At 40.3% G+C, this 14,212-nt stretch overlaps 1 protein-coding gene across 1 annotated transcript in view; it reads right to left on the reverse strand.

The window, feature by feature from the left end:
- The window catches only part of jam3b (junctional adhesion molecule 3b), a 59,757-nt gene continuing 45,545 nt past the window's right edge, over window positions 1-14,212 (reverse strand). The window contains exons 2-9 of the mRNA XM_047379300.1: window positions 11,862-11,930; window positions 11,670-11,783; window positions 11,427-11,579; window positions 10,701-10,903; window positions 6,217-6,316; window positions 5,966-6,095; window positions 5,792-5,846; window positions 1-4,357 (exon numbers count right to left, since the gene is read on the reverse strand). Of these exons, the coding sequence (XP_047235256.1) occupies window positions 4,322-4,357; window positions 5,792-5,846; window positions 5,966-6,095; window positions 6,217-6,316; window positions 10,701-10,903; window positions 11,427-11,579; window positions 11,670-11,783; window positions 11,862-11,930 (860 nt within the window). The 3' untranslated portion in view covers window positions 1-4,321. The remainder of the gene's footprint in view (window positions 4,358-5,791; window positions 5,847-5,965; window positions 6,096-6,216; window positions 6,317-10,700; window positions 10,904-11,426; window positions 11,580-11,669; window positions 11,784-11,861; window positions 11,931-14,212) is intronic.

A 14,212-nucleotide genomic window follows, 5' to 3' on the forward strand; every position in this document is an offset into this window, starting at 1 on the left:
ATATGTTCTCCAGGAAAATAAGGAGTGAGTTTTATTCATCACAAACAGTTTGCTCTAAAATGAACAAAAGCAACCAAGCAGGTCTTTTAATGACATTCCCCTCTTAGCCCGTGTGGTTTTTAGTCCTGGTCAACAAGCAGCAGATCACACAGAGGAAAGCATCACTACCACATGTACAAGATGTGGAAATAAAACCTGCAGCATCACTGCCTTACAACTTCTAACAAACCAGTACACATGCTCAGTCAGAGCCACCTGTGGGCATGAACTAGGCTTTATTTCCACCTGCCTGTTGCTGCACACTGTGTTTACCTTAGCAACCAGAACAACGGGTGGACTTGGAAATGAAATCGTCTGAGCAAGCACCGCAGTGATGGAGGACAGTGGAGAAAGGTGACAGGAAATCTGCTGAAAGCCAGAGTTCAACTAAATGCTTTGGGTACCAGTTCCTGTTTCTTTAATTTTGACCTGATAGTGCTAAATGTCATTACCATTTATGGTAATGACATTTAGCACTATTGTGCATATATATATATATATATATATAAATAAATATATATATATATATATTTACGCACTAAAATGTTTTCAATTCTACTTCATCATGTTCTATATATTCAAATCTATGGAAAAAAAAGATATTTACAAGTGATCAGATATGTAAAGAGGGAAAGCAGAAGTTTGCAGTGACATCATTCCTCTCAAACGCCATGCTTGTGGATATATGATCTGGGCCGGGTGAAGGGAGCCTCTGATACCATGACAGATTTCCTGTGAAACTGGACAGGTCTGAAGGCATGAAGGCACTTAAGAGGAATGAACTTTTTACAAATGACTGGAGATTTCTGCAGCAATGTGCTGTCAAATGTTGATCGTCTTATTGGCCAAATAGCACACTTAGACACAGGGTTCCTACACATTTTTCATCTAACAGTTCCAGGCTTTTCCAGACTCAACTTTTTAAATTTCTCTGTCTTTTATCTTTATTTTAAAGTAATAAATACTTAAGTTGACTAAAAATGTATAGCAGGCATTACAACAGTGGTAATGGTTTAACACGGAACCAGGAAAACACGAAATAGGAAGGAAAGACATAAAGAAGAAAGGACACCAGGAAGGAAGAAAGGAAGGAAGATGAGCAGTGAAAAAATGAGGGAGAAGGGGAAGAAAAAAGTAATGACATCAGGAAGAATGGAAGTGCATGAAGAAAGAAGAAAAGAAGGACATAAGAGGTAGGGGGAACACAATGGAGGGAGGCCTTGAGGAAGGAAGAAAGAATAGACAAAGGAAGGAGGAACACAGTATTCAGACATTGAGATTGGGACAAATATTCTTCCATATTTGTGATCTCTATTTCCAAACTTATCCAGATCTGGAAAATACTGAAACAAAATGTAATTTTTTTGTAGACTACGCAGGAACCCTGTAGACATGTTTCCTTAAAGCAACATGTTCACTTTGACCACTGGTGATGGTGTAAAACTGTTGGGCACATCATCTCTACCATGACTGATATTAATATTTCACCACGCAGCTAATTGTCAAACTCTGATCACAGCTGGGAAACACCGAAGTAGCTTTTTATTCTGATATGATCAGAGATAAAATGAACAAAGAGCTCTGAATACCTTTTAAAGCTGACCCAAGAAGCTCTTGTTCTCCTGTTGTGAAAGATCGGATGAAATGTTTCCCTTTTCAGTCTCACTGATGGAAAGAGTTTCATATTGCCTTGGGTTAAAAAATATTTTCACTGCTCTACATAATCTAGGGAAAGACAAGAAAAAAATCAGAACACTCTAACATCTATTTACAATCAGTACAAGTGTTAACCATCCAGACCCCGAATGAATCAATACTTCACTGTAACATCAGCTTCACTAAATGGAATGAGAACAGAAGCTGTGATTAAAGCTGTAGAAGCTGAGCTACACCAAAAAAAAACCCTTCATCTTGAAAATCTATTTTTCAGAAATGAACTTTAAGTGAAATATTTCTGACAAAAATACTTTTCTTTGTATCTGGGTCTGAAGTGGCCACCAACTCCAAGGCCTGTCACTTCTGCTGCATTCTCGTTAGTATGTGGTTCTGGGAATGACACCACCAGTTTCTACCAACCTCACTGCAAGCTGGAGAACTGGTGAGGAGTTTTCTGGTCAATAAAAGGTGATAACAATGTTTAGACTTCAGCAGCTTGTAGGCCTTTTTTCACACGCAGCATCCATGTGGGGTTGGAGAGGAACTTTCAAAGAGAACGTTTCACTTGATTCTTTCAATATAAAAAAATACTTGTTATTCTGTACAAATGGAACATTTTCATGTGGAGCCATCTCAATCCAACAGATTTAAGGGTTCTGTTATGTTACAGTACCAGCTCAGAGAAGAAATAACCAACTGAGCTAAACTGATCTCCAAACCATGCTGCGTTGACAGTACTTTATGTATTTCAAATGGATCCAAGTGTTGGGGAGTCCCTGTCCAGATTAACCTGCATCATCAGCAGGAAGATAATATGACAGAGATATTAGTGATTATGAGCGTCACCCCTCATGCCAGGTTGATACAGTAAATTATCCTGGGTCAGTTTGCTGTGTGACCCAGAACAGGAGAGTACCTAGAGGAGGATTCAGAAAAAAGATAAGGTGCTTCTGTTTTGTCTGAGATACTAGGGAAGCAGCCCAAACATACAATCTGGGATTCTTCTTTCTGTGTTTACAAAATCCAGACACAAGAACAATGAAAAATGTATTGTTTTACTTTGACTTGAGCTCACAGCTTCTCTGGGTTTTCCTGGTTTAGGCCTTGGTTTGTTCCAATCAGAATATTACTGATCCCAGATTGAAGGGTTGTTTGTTGGTGCAGTTCAGTCTTCATCTTTCTTTGTTCCAGTTCAAACATATTTATTGTGTGCTACTAAGCCAAGTCGTTTGACAAAGCCAGTTTACACAAAGTGGACTCTTGTTTAAACTACTTGGTTCTAATAAGGTATTTTACCCGTTAAATACATTGTTAAATCTGCATTAGGTACTAGAAGAATTCTTTTCCTTAGTAGAAATAAAAATAGGTACAGGGTTCCTACACAGTTTTTACGTAGAACTTCCACACTTTTCCAGACTTAGTCCATTATGTTCATTTTAAAAGTTGAAGGAAGAAATGAAGGAAGGAACATAGGAAGAAAGGAAGGAAGAAAGGAAGGAGGAAGAGAGCAGTGGACACAAGAAAGAAGGAAAGGACATGAGCAAGGACACATTATTTAGACATTCGGACAGAGTAAAGTCTGAAAAAAACTAATATTTTCTATTTTCATGTGTGTCTGATACATACTAACCCAGACCTGGTAAATACTGAAATTACATTTCACACTATTCCAAACTGCGCAGGAACCCAGTAAGTACCACTTGGGTCTTCTGGTTCTGGAAGGTTAATTTACAAACCCTGTATTATCATCACTCTGACAGTTATAGTGTACCCAACATATATTGTGTGCATATCAGCCAACTATCCTGAAAGTTACTGCAATATACACAGGATCAACTGTAAGCACTGAAGGACACTTAAAACACACAGCTCAGATTGTGTACAGTGTTTCACAGCATTGGACTGGCACTCATGAAAGCCTCTCACTAAGACTATCTACAAACATCAACAGGAAGTTTGTCACTTTAACACAGACTGGGTGGAGCGACTGAGTATGCAGGAACACCCGTCAGGATGCACATCTCAATAAAAAGCAGCAACTTGTTTTAGTCTTTCATCTTCTGAAAAGGTGAGAATGCTTACAGCTTAACACAAAGTGGTCAAAGTCTTACAAACTTTATCCACAAGCAAAAAAGAACAAACAACAACAACCTAAACACACGTTAGTATTTTACAATTATTTAAAAAAGTAAACTTTTATCTATAGGCATTTTAAAATATATTCCATCAAAAATAGTGTTTCAACAGTAGAAAACAAATGTTATACAAATGACAAAAGCTAAATGTTTACAGTAGAAAGTTATCATGATAGATTGTCTGTAGAGGAGAGAGCCTCCTAACCATTTTCTACCAGAGATGTTTCCTTCCTGCCTCCTCAATTCATGTTAAAAACCATGCAATGACTGTAAATAAAGAACCATAATTTAGCAAACAAACTCAAATGAGGGTGATACTATTTTTACATCTTGTGGCCTGCAAGCTCCTGTCAACTTTGGCAAGTTTGAGTAGTTGGATTTCCCACTGTGAACTCAAGAGCCTAAACTGTTGCAGCTCCGTGGTCCAACAGCGCGGAGGGCCCACATGTCACATCTTGAGCACAACAGCCCTCACTGTCCTCTTTTCATTTTCAGATCACAAATGATGATTTGTGTCGGAAATCCCCCTGCAGAGAGCACAGCCACATGGGAGAAACATTTAACAAGTCAGATTCAACGTGTTTGGCCTGCTCAGGTTGTGGTACACATCTTCTACCTCCAGGCCTTCTGCATTTTCAGTTTATGTCAGTTTAAAACATTGTGTTCTCCATTTCTGAATGAGCATTATGATAGATATTTATTGATCATCATGGCCAACCTTTTATAGAAGAGACCAGCAGGATTTGGCAAAGTAAATGAATCTAAGAAGTCACATCATTTCCATTGTAGTCTCGGTTGTATTTCTAAGTAAGATCATTTATAATACAGCTTATAAATTACATGAACTATATTATTACCTGATTGTTTACACAAACATACCTAACATTTGATGCTTTAGTAAAGTGAACATTTATTTTTGCTTATTTTCCAAATGGAAACATTGTGGACTTTATGATGATACTTATAGAACATCACTGCTGAAAGATAAATAAGACAAATTGCTTCTAAGTGGAAAACCTTCAAGATGTGACAATCATCACAGGAGTGGACGTCCCAAAAAGTTCTCCGTGCGAAGCTCAAAGAAATTAGAGAGAACCCAAGAACTCCATCTGAGCTTCTATAGGCCTCAGTTAGCATGTTGAATGGTAAAGATCCTGACCAGGTAGCCATTTGTCCATTTCCCAAAATACTTTCAAACCAATCCACACACAACTTCTTGCCATCTGAGTATGACCTCAGTATGGGGGTTGAGGCTGACCCAGTGCTGTTATGGCTCTGAGCTGAAACACTAATGTAGTCACAGTTGGAAAGTAGGTGTGAAGTGCTGGGCATCATGAAAGCTATTGGAAGTGTTGAACTTTCTGTTTGTATGGACTGGCTGAGCTGGTGCACCAATGGCCGACTGAGAAAAGACAGAATGTGATGTTCTTTAAAACAGTAGCAGAGATTTTAGCTAAGAGCTGCTTAGAGCTGACCTCCAACTGGCTTCCCCTGCTAATGTTTGCCTCTTGGACAGCAGGGCTGAATAAAAACAGCTACACAAACACACGCAGCATTTAAACTTGCAAATTAGACACTGATATGTTTTTGTTATCAACAGTCTCCATAGCAACTCGTCAATGCATTATAGCAGGCTAGTTTATCCAGCTAGCATCCTTTTGGTCCAGAACATGAGACGATGGGTCAGCTGAGAAACCTACATCCTGATGTTCACATCACAGCAATAGCCTGATGTAATATACAGAAAACCTTAGAGGTTCCATCTTTACAGCTGTGACATGTGCTCATAGTTCCAGACTGCTCCATCCTAAGCAGCAATGTTCACAAACAGCTAAATTTGACAGGCTGTTGTTCTCTGAGTATGACTGTTAAGGCTGTTGGGACTACTTATTTACTGTGCCAGATTAAACTAACCCTAGTGTCTATTAATGAGCATACTTCAGTAGACTGGATCTACAAACCTCATCCTCAGTCCTGACGTAGTCCACTCCATCTCCCTTGGCTGGAACTTTGTAACTAGTACACACAAATCAAAGCACAGTTACAACAGTTTGGTTAACTGAAGTGTTGCTGGTTATGATTTTAAAGGAGTATTTCTTTGTGGATGTGAATGGGAGGCTGTTTGGACATCTTACTTGTTTCCGGTCTGTTTCTGACTGGAGAAGTAGCCTTGTTTGTATGCACAGCAAATTCCCACTGTTATACACAGGAGCACAATAACCACCACCAGCACTCCGAGTACGATCCCCACAATGTCAACATCATCTGAAGAGGTAAAGTCAGCAAATCAGAAACTGACATTTAGATTAAACCTAATAGCTACAACATCTAGTAAGATTAAGGATAGAGACAGTATTTCTTCTGTGTACAGACACTAAACACTTACACACTTCCATCTTCTGGGGTGCACACTGAGCATGTCCGGCATCATTCTTTGCGCGGCAGTAGTATTCACCTGCGTCTTCCTTTCTGACTGCAGTAAATCTCTGCACAGGAGATGTGAAACATGTTATAATACATAATAATACAACTAACAACCAGTAAGAATCCTGGCTCTCACAGGCCTGTTAGTTATTCTTTAAGAAGCCCTCCTGTTCTCCACTCATTACCTATATTAACTGCACCTGTTTGAACTCATTATCTGTATAAAAGACACCTGTCCACACACTCAATCAAACAAACTGCAACCTCTCCACAATGGCCAAGACCAGAGAGCTGTGGAAGAACATCAGGGATAAAATAGTAGACCTGCACAAGGCTGGGATGGGCTACAGGAAAACAGCCAAGCAGATTGGTGAGAAGACAACAGCTGTTGGAGCAATTATAAGAAAATGGATCATGAGGATGGTGAGGGATCATCCCAGAACTACACAGCAGGACCTAGTCAATGACCTGAAGAGAGCTGGGACCACAGTCTCAAAGAAGACCCTTAGTAACACACTACTCTGCCATGGATTAAAATCCTGCAGCGCACGCAAAGTCCTCCTGCTTAAGCCAGCACATGTCCAGGCCTGTCTGAAGTTTCCCAATGACCATCTGGATGAATAAGAGGAGCAATGGGAGAAGGTCATGTGGTCTGATGAGACAAAAATAGAACTTTTTGGTCTAAACTCCTCTCGCTGTGCTTGGAGGAGGAAGAAGGATGAGTACAATCCCAAGAATACCATCCCTACTGTGAAGCATGGCTTCTTTAGAGATGCTTTTCTGCAAAGGGGACAGTACGACTGCACCGTAATGAGGGGAGGATGGATGGGACCATGTATCAGGAGATTTTAGCCAACAACCTCCTTCCCTCAGTAAGGGCATTGAAGATGGGTCATGGCTGGGTCTTCCAGCATGACAACAACCCAAAGCAGACAGCCAGGGCAACTAAGGAATGGCTCCATAAGAACCATCTCAAGGTCCTGGAGTGGCCTAACCAGTCTCCAGACCTGAACACAATCAAAAATCTTTGGAGGGAGCAGGAAGTCTGTATTGCCCAGCAACAGCCCTGGAACCTGAAGGATCTGGAGAAGATCTGTATGGAGGACTGGTCCAAAATCCCTGCTGTAGTGTGTGCAAACCTGGTCAGGAACTACAGGGAATATCTAATATCTGTTATTGCAAACAAAGGTTTCTGTACCAAATATTAAGTTTTGTTTTTAATAAAGCTTATAGTTAAAGTGGCTTAGGTTATCCTGAGTTATCTCAGTAGTTATGCTGCTATAGGATTAGGCTGCTGGAGGACATAATGACCACTTTCACCCTCTTTGCTACATTCTCACACTACTCTCCAGTTTTGCATAATTTGCTGTTATTTCAGCTTTTAACTTTATGTTCTCTCTTTTCTCTTCCTAGAAGCTACACCTGGCCTGACTCTGTGTCTACCTGTGACACCTTTCTGGAGGGGGTCATTTCCCAAGCTTCTGCTGCCAACAACTTAATGCTCACCATCTACCAATGATCCACATAGCCCTGTCTTTTAGTGTTTAACCCTTTCTCTCTCCTAGACATGGAAATTGACTGAGCTTTTACTGTAACTAATTATATGTGTTTCTTTCAGACTCTAACCTTGAAAACTGGCTCAAAGTTGATCTGTTCTTTCTTTCTAGGTGAGACGACTAAAGGAGCTACATCCATTAAGATTTACTTTTCCTTCCCATAGAAAGTGCTCCTGGATCAGTGCTTCTGTGTCCTTTTTGTGTCTCTGCTCTGTTCTCTCTAACCCCCAGTCGGTCGTGGCAGATGGCCGCTCACACTGAGTCTGGTTCTGCTGGAGGTTTCTTCCTGTTAAAAGGGAGTTTTTCCTCTCCACTGTCTCTACATGCTCATCCGGGAGGAGTGAATGCTACAAGTCACTGACTGGATGTAATCTGCTGGGTTTCCTTAGATAGAAAAACTTTTTATCCAATTTGAATAAATAACTGAACCTGACTGCACTGTTCAATGGTTAGGATTAATTGGAATGGATGAACCTGACTTTTGTGAAGTGTCTTGAGACAACATGTGTTGTGAATTGGCGCTATATAAATAAACTGAATTGAATTGCAATAAAATGCAAATTACTTACTTAAAATCACACACACTCACAGTTGAAGAGTACTTATGATGAAAAACTGCAAAATCAGCAATGTATCAAATACTTGTTCACCCAACTGTCCATCTCCATAAAAAGCGCTCAGCAATTTATTACTGGGAATCAGTTTGGAAAGTACAGAATCAATGTAGATTTTTGATATTTACGTGTATTTTGAAAAGTATTTTACTGTCAACCATATTTCTATTTATGTATCAACCTGATTTCACTGATACATCCGTTACTGCATAAGGCTAGTAAAAACGATTTAAAATTATTATTATATATTGTGGTGTATAAGATGTAACAGTAATATGTAGATCTCATGAAAACCTGCTGCCAAAGTAGCATCCATGGATGGCAGAGTATAAAAAACAAACAGGGGATTTTAAGATTTTCAACAAATATGTGAGAAAATCTTTTAACTCTGGAGGAATTTCATTATTGGCACTCATCAACAACTGGTAGAACCAGGTGGATAGAGTATTAATTTTGTGAAACCTTTGACAAACATTCCAATACATTACAGAGTTATATTGATGAATGCAACCTCAACCTCTGGTGTGTCCCGGGTTAACGAAGCTCACAAGAACTGGGTTCAGGGCCATCTGATATGGACCATCACAATCTTAATTGAAAAAATAAAGAAATAAATTTGATTATCATTGAAAAGTTGATTTACTTCAGTAACTACAATCAAAATGTGGAACTCATATTTTATGTAATCTCTTTACACACAGAATGATATTTATTTATGTTAAGTCCATTGATTAAGGGTTACAGCTAATGAAAAACAAAAATGAATATTGAAATAATACAGAAGAAAGATTTTTAATCCATTAATGTTTGCCTACTAAAACAGTGTGTCCATGTACTGTACAGTATCTGCACTCAATATTAGGCCTCCTTTTCCATTAATACTGCAGCAGTCCAGCGTGGCATGGAGGTGATCAGCCTCTGGTTCTGCTGGTGAGTTATGGCCCCTTCCCATTAGTACCTATTCTACTCTACTTGACTTGGGTCAGGTTGGCTCTACACGGTTTGGTTCATTTTTCATTACAATTGAGGACCATCTCAACGTGGACAGGATCAACAGCAAGTAAAATGTGCAAAATTCCAAGAATTCTTACAAATCCTAAAATTGAGCAATTCTTGGTGATTCGTATTATTTGTGGTGTGTGTGGAATAGTGACTCTTGGAGAAAAAAATTACACCTTACACACTTTGGCGTAGAAGCATGAAGGCCACAATATCTTTAGATGCATGGAGAATTATGGCAATATGAGGTGGTAGAAGTGAATGTAACAATTACTGAGGTGGTAAGTTGGTTTATGTGTTTCCTATACCTTTCACTCAATTTAAAACGTTTTTCCTAACTTGCTGTTTTGAAATGTGTAAATTGAAGACACTAAAAGGTTTATTAGTGATACAGTACAAATAGGGATTTGTTTGTACTGTTTGTTCTGCTGTAGGACAATGATTCCAACACAAAGTCAAAAGAACTAAGTTTAGCCATTAGAGGAGTAAAACGTCCTGGAACAGATGGTCTAACCACTATAAAGTCCAGATCTGAGCATCATGTCAGCCAGGCATTCCAGAATATAGAGACAGGCAGAAACCAGAACCGATCTAACGCATGTTCTCCTGCATTAGGCCTCCTGAGTCACGATTACCTGGAGAAACTGAAAACAAGTGTCCTGTTTCAAAGCAAGCTTACATCACATACCAGCTTTTATTTTTGTAATTCTGTTTACTGTGGTAACATAGCTTATTGTTTGAAGGATCTTCACATTACTTGGTCTCAAAGCAATAACACAACCTGCTTGAACACTGCATAGTGTAAACAGAAGAAGATACCTGTGATTTCTCTTGCTTTTACATATTGCTATGTAAGGTAAAATACAGTGTAAACAGTGCAAAGTAAACTGTGTATGTAGTAACGGATATCTTGTAAAAATAATGCTCTCAAACATAATGTGTTTCTGGCTAGTTTTTCCACCTACTAACATAAGAATGGAGCACTCCTTTTATTACAAATTAAGATAGAAAAGCTCTGACTTGATCTCACACAGAGGAGTTTACTGTGCTGTGTCACATCTGATGGCTGAGAGGGGAGAAATGAAGCTGTGCTGGAAAGTAACCTAGAATTGAGGAATGTGCCACCGAGGACAGCAGATTCCTGCCATGGCCTGAGCCCCTCATCTGTCTCCCTAAAATATCTGCCCCTTCCCCTGGGCGTTACGCCACTGTCCCCGCTGCCCTGGCTATGGCCCTCTTGTGTGTCCTTGCCCAAACACGTGCACCCCCATACTGACCAGAGTTCCTGTTCCTGTGTTGAGCGTGTATGAGGAGTTAAAGAATTTGAGACTGGTCTTCGGGTCGTCTGGAATCTCCTCGCTGTTCTTGAACCACTGGTAGTGAGACTTGGGGAAGCCCTCCTCTTCCACGCAGCTGAGCTCAGCTGACTTCCCAAAAGGCACAGACTTTGGAACGCTGCATTTTGGCACCACTGGCTTCACTGTGGTGGCACAGAACATATGATAAGAATCAAGAAAGTGAGTCTTGAGGTTTTACATTCCAAAAGCATCACTGAGGAGAAACAAACTGACGCTGCTGGGCCTATAATTCACCCTGAGCTTTATAAAAACCAAAAACTCTTGGATCACTGGACTGACACCACTGACAGGACCTGACGAGAACCCGGTTTTTGGGCTGTGCCAGAAAAAGTCACCGAAACACGCGGCACATGCTTTCTTTAGCACTGCAATTTAGAACAGATGCAGTTTCAGAGCCTTCCTCTTATAGCCCAGAACACGCCTTTGCAGCTGGGCAGTTCTGGTCAGAACGCATCCTTGTGAGTATGCCACAGGGTTGGTTCGACCTACAACAGGGTTTCACTTTACAGCATCCACAGTGTGTGCCACAAAGTGAAGTCTGCCTTTTAAGGGTAAAAACAATGGCTCCTACACTGCCTTTTCCAGTGATTCTTTTTAAACAGAAGCACATAGAGTTCAGTAAGGGATGAAAGAAAGTAAGAATACCTCTTACAACAAGGTTAATCACAATCTCATCAAATGACTTTGCATCAGTAGCCGCAGTGACCTCACAGCGATATATGGCTGTGTCTGATCTTGTGGCGTTGGTTATTATTAACGTAGCCGGCTCTTTGATCACAGCCCTGTTCTCCAAGTCACCTGTCAGGAGGGAAAAACAAAAGCACAAGTTCAGAAACAAGCAGCAGGGTGATACACCAGCAGCTGAAACTGCATTCAGATGTACTTCACCTGAGATCTTCTTGTCAAAGTAAACATAACTCGGTTTATTGTTTGTGATCTTTTTCCATTCAATTCTGGGATTTGTTGTGGAAATGGACTCAATCAAACATGACAACTCGACCTCTGCAATGGAAGAGCAACAGCGAGTGATATGAGGAATTCATTCAATTTGTGTATGTGTATTAATCCATAAGCACTTACTGTTAAATTCATCTGTTGAGGGGGATTCATTACTTGTTTTTAGCACCACTGCTAACACGCTGAAGTAACCTGCAAAACAACAAGCGGTAAGCTGCTGAACAGGCTGTAAGGCAACATCAGACTCCGGATTTCCATGGCGCACTCCTAATCTCATGCTATATGTACAAAACCAGCTGACATCCACTGATGTTGGCCTTGTTTTAACACTCTCCCTGGGGATGGATTTAATGCATACGCTTGTATTAAATTTCACAAACATAATCAAAAGAAAAAAGTCTACATCTGTGGGACAATCTGGACATGCAGAAGTATTTATCCTTGCTTTGATACTGTTCATCTTCCAGTCGAGTGTTTGCGTGTGAGTGGGTGTGGAAGTTAAGGGTGGGGGTGTTGTTTCTATGGACAGTGGATAATTGTGCAGAGAGGCATGTGGCCTTTTCAGGGCAAGCTCACCATGGCAGTAGTTTAACTGCCTGCCGAGGCTCTCTCTCTCCCCGTCTGTCTGTCTGTGTGCCTGATACTGCTGACCACGTGGAACTAATAGTGCAAACACACCCCAGAAAGATGAGAGGGACAGGGTTTGGGAGGGGTCTCTGCTGAATCATCCTGACAGCCTATGGTCGAAAAACAAATTCATGCAAATTACTTCTGCATGGCTGAAAACCAAAGAACGTTCTCATCAACACTTAGATCAGCTGAGATCTAAAATGATGGCCTGGCTTTTGGATGCAAGGTCACTGAAAATCTATTTTTGTTCAGGCTATTTTCTACTGAGCATTCACATCAGCAAGATGCTGCTTTCACAATGAGGATATCTAGCAAGTATCTGAGAGTTCAGACCACACAGTCATGGTACAGCCTAGAGGTCCACTGTCTAACTTACATCAAGGTCAACACCTGGTTCTGATAAACTAAAACTGAACCTTTCCCCCTCCCCACCAGAACTACAAGGTGTAGGCTGGTGGTCTTTTAGAGTCATGGAAGTGAAACTCACCAGGCTGACAAACAAAAGTCTGTGAAGCCACCAGTGAATGTTATAACAGTAGAAACAGTGCTGTGTGAGGGCAGTCAGGTACAAATTAGTGGTAGAAGGTTTAAGCCTTCTGATTCAAAGGAAACCACTCAAATAGGGATAAAGTGACCTCAGCCAACTGGCATCTGAAGACACAGCAGTCTACAGTCACCTGTTAAAGCAGACATCCTAAGCTGATTAGCCAAGGCTCTTTCTCAAGATTATAACAAGATAGAAGCTTAGACTTAGCCAATGCTCTCAGTCACACAACACAACACGACACAGCCCCAGCATAAAAAGGCGGTCACTAAGGGGGAAGACATGGCACCCCTAAAACCATTCACCTTCTTCCATGAATGTGACGATAACTGGTAACATTCAAGAGCTGACTTGGGTTGTTTCAACACAGGTCAAGTTTGACAGTGACAGTTCACCATGGATGGACTAACATTCTTGTTACTATGGTTTTACATTCCAGTGAGCAGGAACAATGCCCAACCAGTTCTAAATGACTTTATATTGGCACTTTAATTAAATCAAATATTAGTGTTACATATGTCATATCTGAAATGCTTAACAGAAATGTTAAAGAGATAATATTATAATATGTGGGATTTTAGGTCAGCTGTGGCTTTCACCAGGGTGCCAACAACAAAAGCTTACCTTCTTTTCAAGATGTCAAATTTCACTTAAGGCTACTTGAAGTTGACTTAAAAGTATAAAAATATAAAACAGAGATATAACCACTAAACTAAGCAATGCATGCTTGCTGCTGTGATATCTGTAGCCCCAGGCCCCAAGTGCAATAGAATTATCTCTACAGCACTGAATGAAAACGACTCTGACAAGCTAAAGAACTAACTGCTTTCTGCCTTTTTTTTACAGGAAGGAAAGGCAAGCAGTTCTGGCAGAAATAAAAACATTGAACCAAACAGAAAAGCTTCTAATATTACCGAGAGCTGCTCACACTGTTGCTACAAACACCCCAGCACTATCTTGTGGTAACTGATAAAAAGTGACAGTACAGATGATGTTGGCTTTACCAAAGGCATGGACTGGTATTGGCTAGTATACTGAAAGCTGTGTGTACATGGGTCTAAACATGATGAAATAAAGCTGAATTTGTAAAACATTAAGGCTCCAAAATATTCATGGTAGCGTAGCTTAGCTTCTGATCAAACTGTGTATGATACACAATTAAATGTGTAGGTAGGCAATGCTGTGGCAGTATTTACCTAAGGAAGAATATCTTTGTGCACAACTGAAACTCAAGGTAATTATGAGGCTTCAAAACTAAAATCAGATGCCAGAAAAAAGCATTATTAGCAGTTTTCTCTGG

The sequence above is a fragment of the Girardinichthys multiradiatus genome, chromosome 11, assembly GCF_021462225.1.
Source record: "Girardinichthys multiradiatus isolate DD_20200921_A chromosome 11, DD_fGirMul_XY1, whole genome shotgun sequence".
In the NCBI taxonomy this organism is placed as follows: Eukaryota; Metazoa; Chordata; class Actinopteri; order Cyprinodontiformes; family Goodeidae; genus Girardinichthys; species Girardinichthys multiradiatus.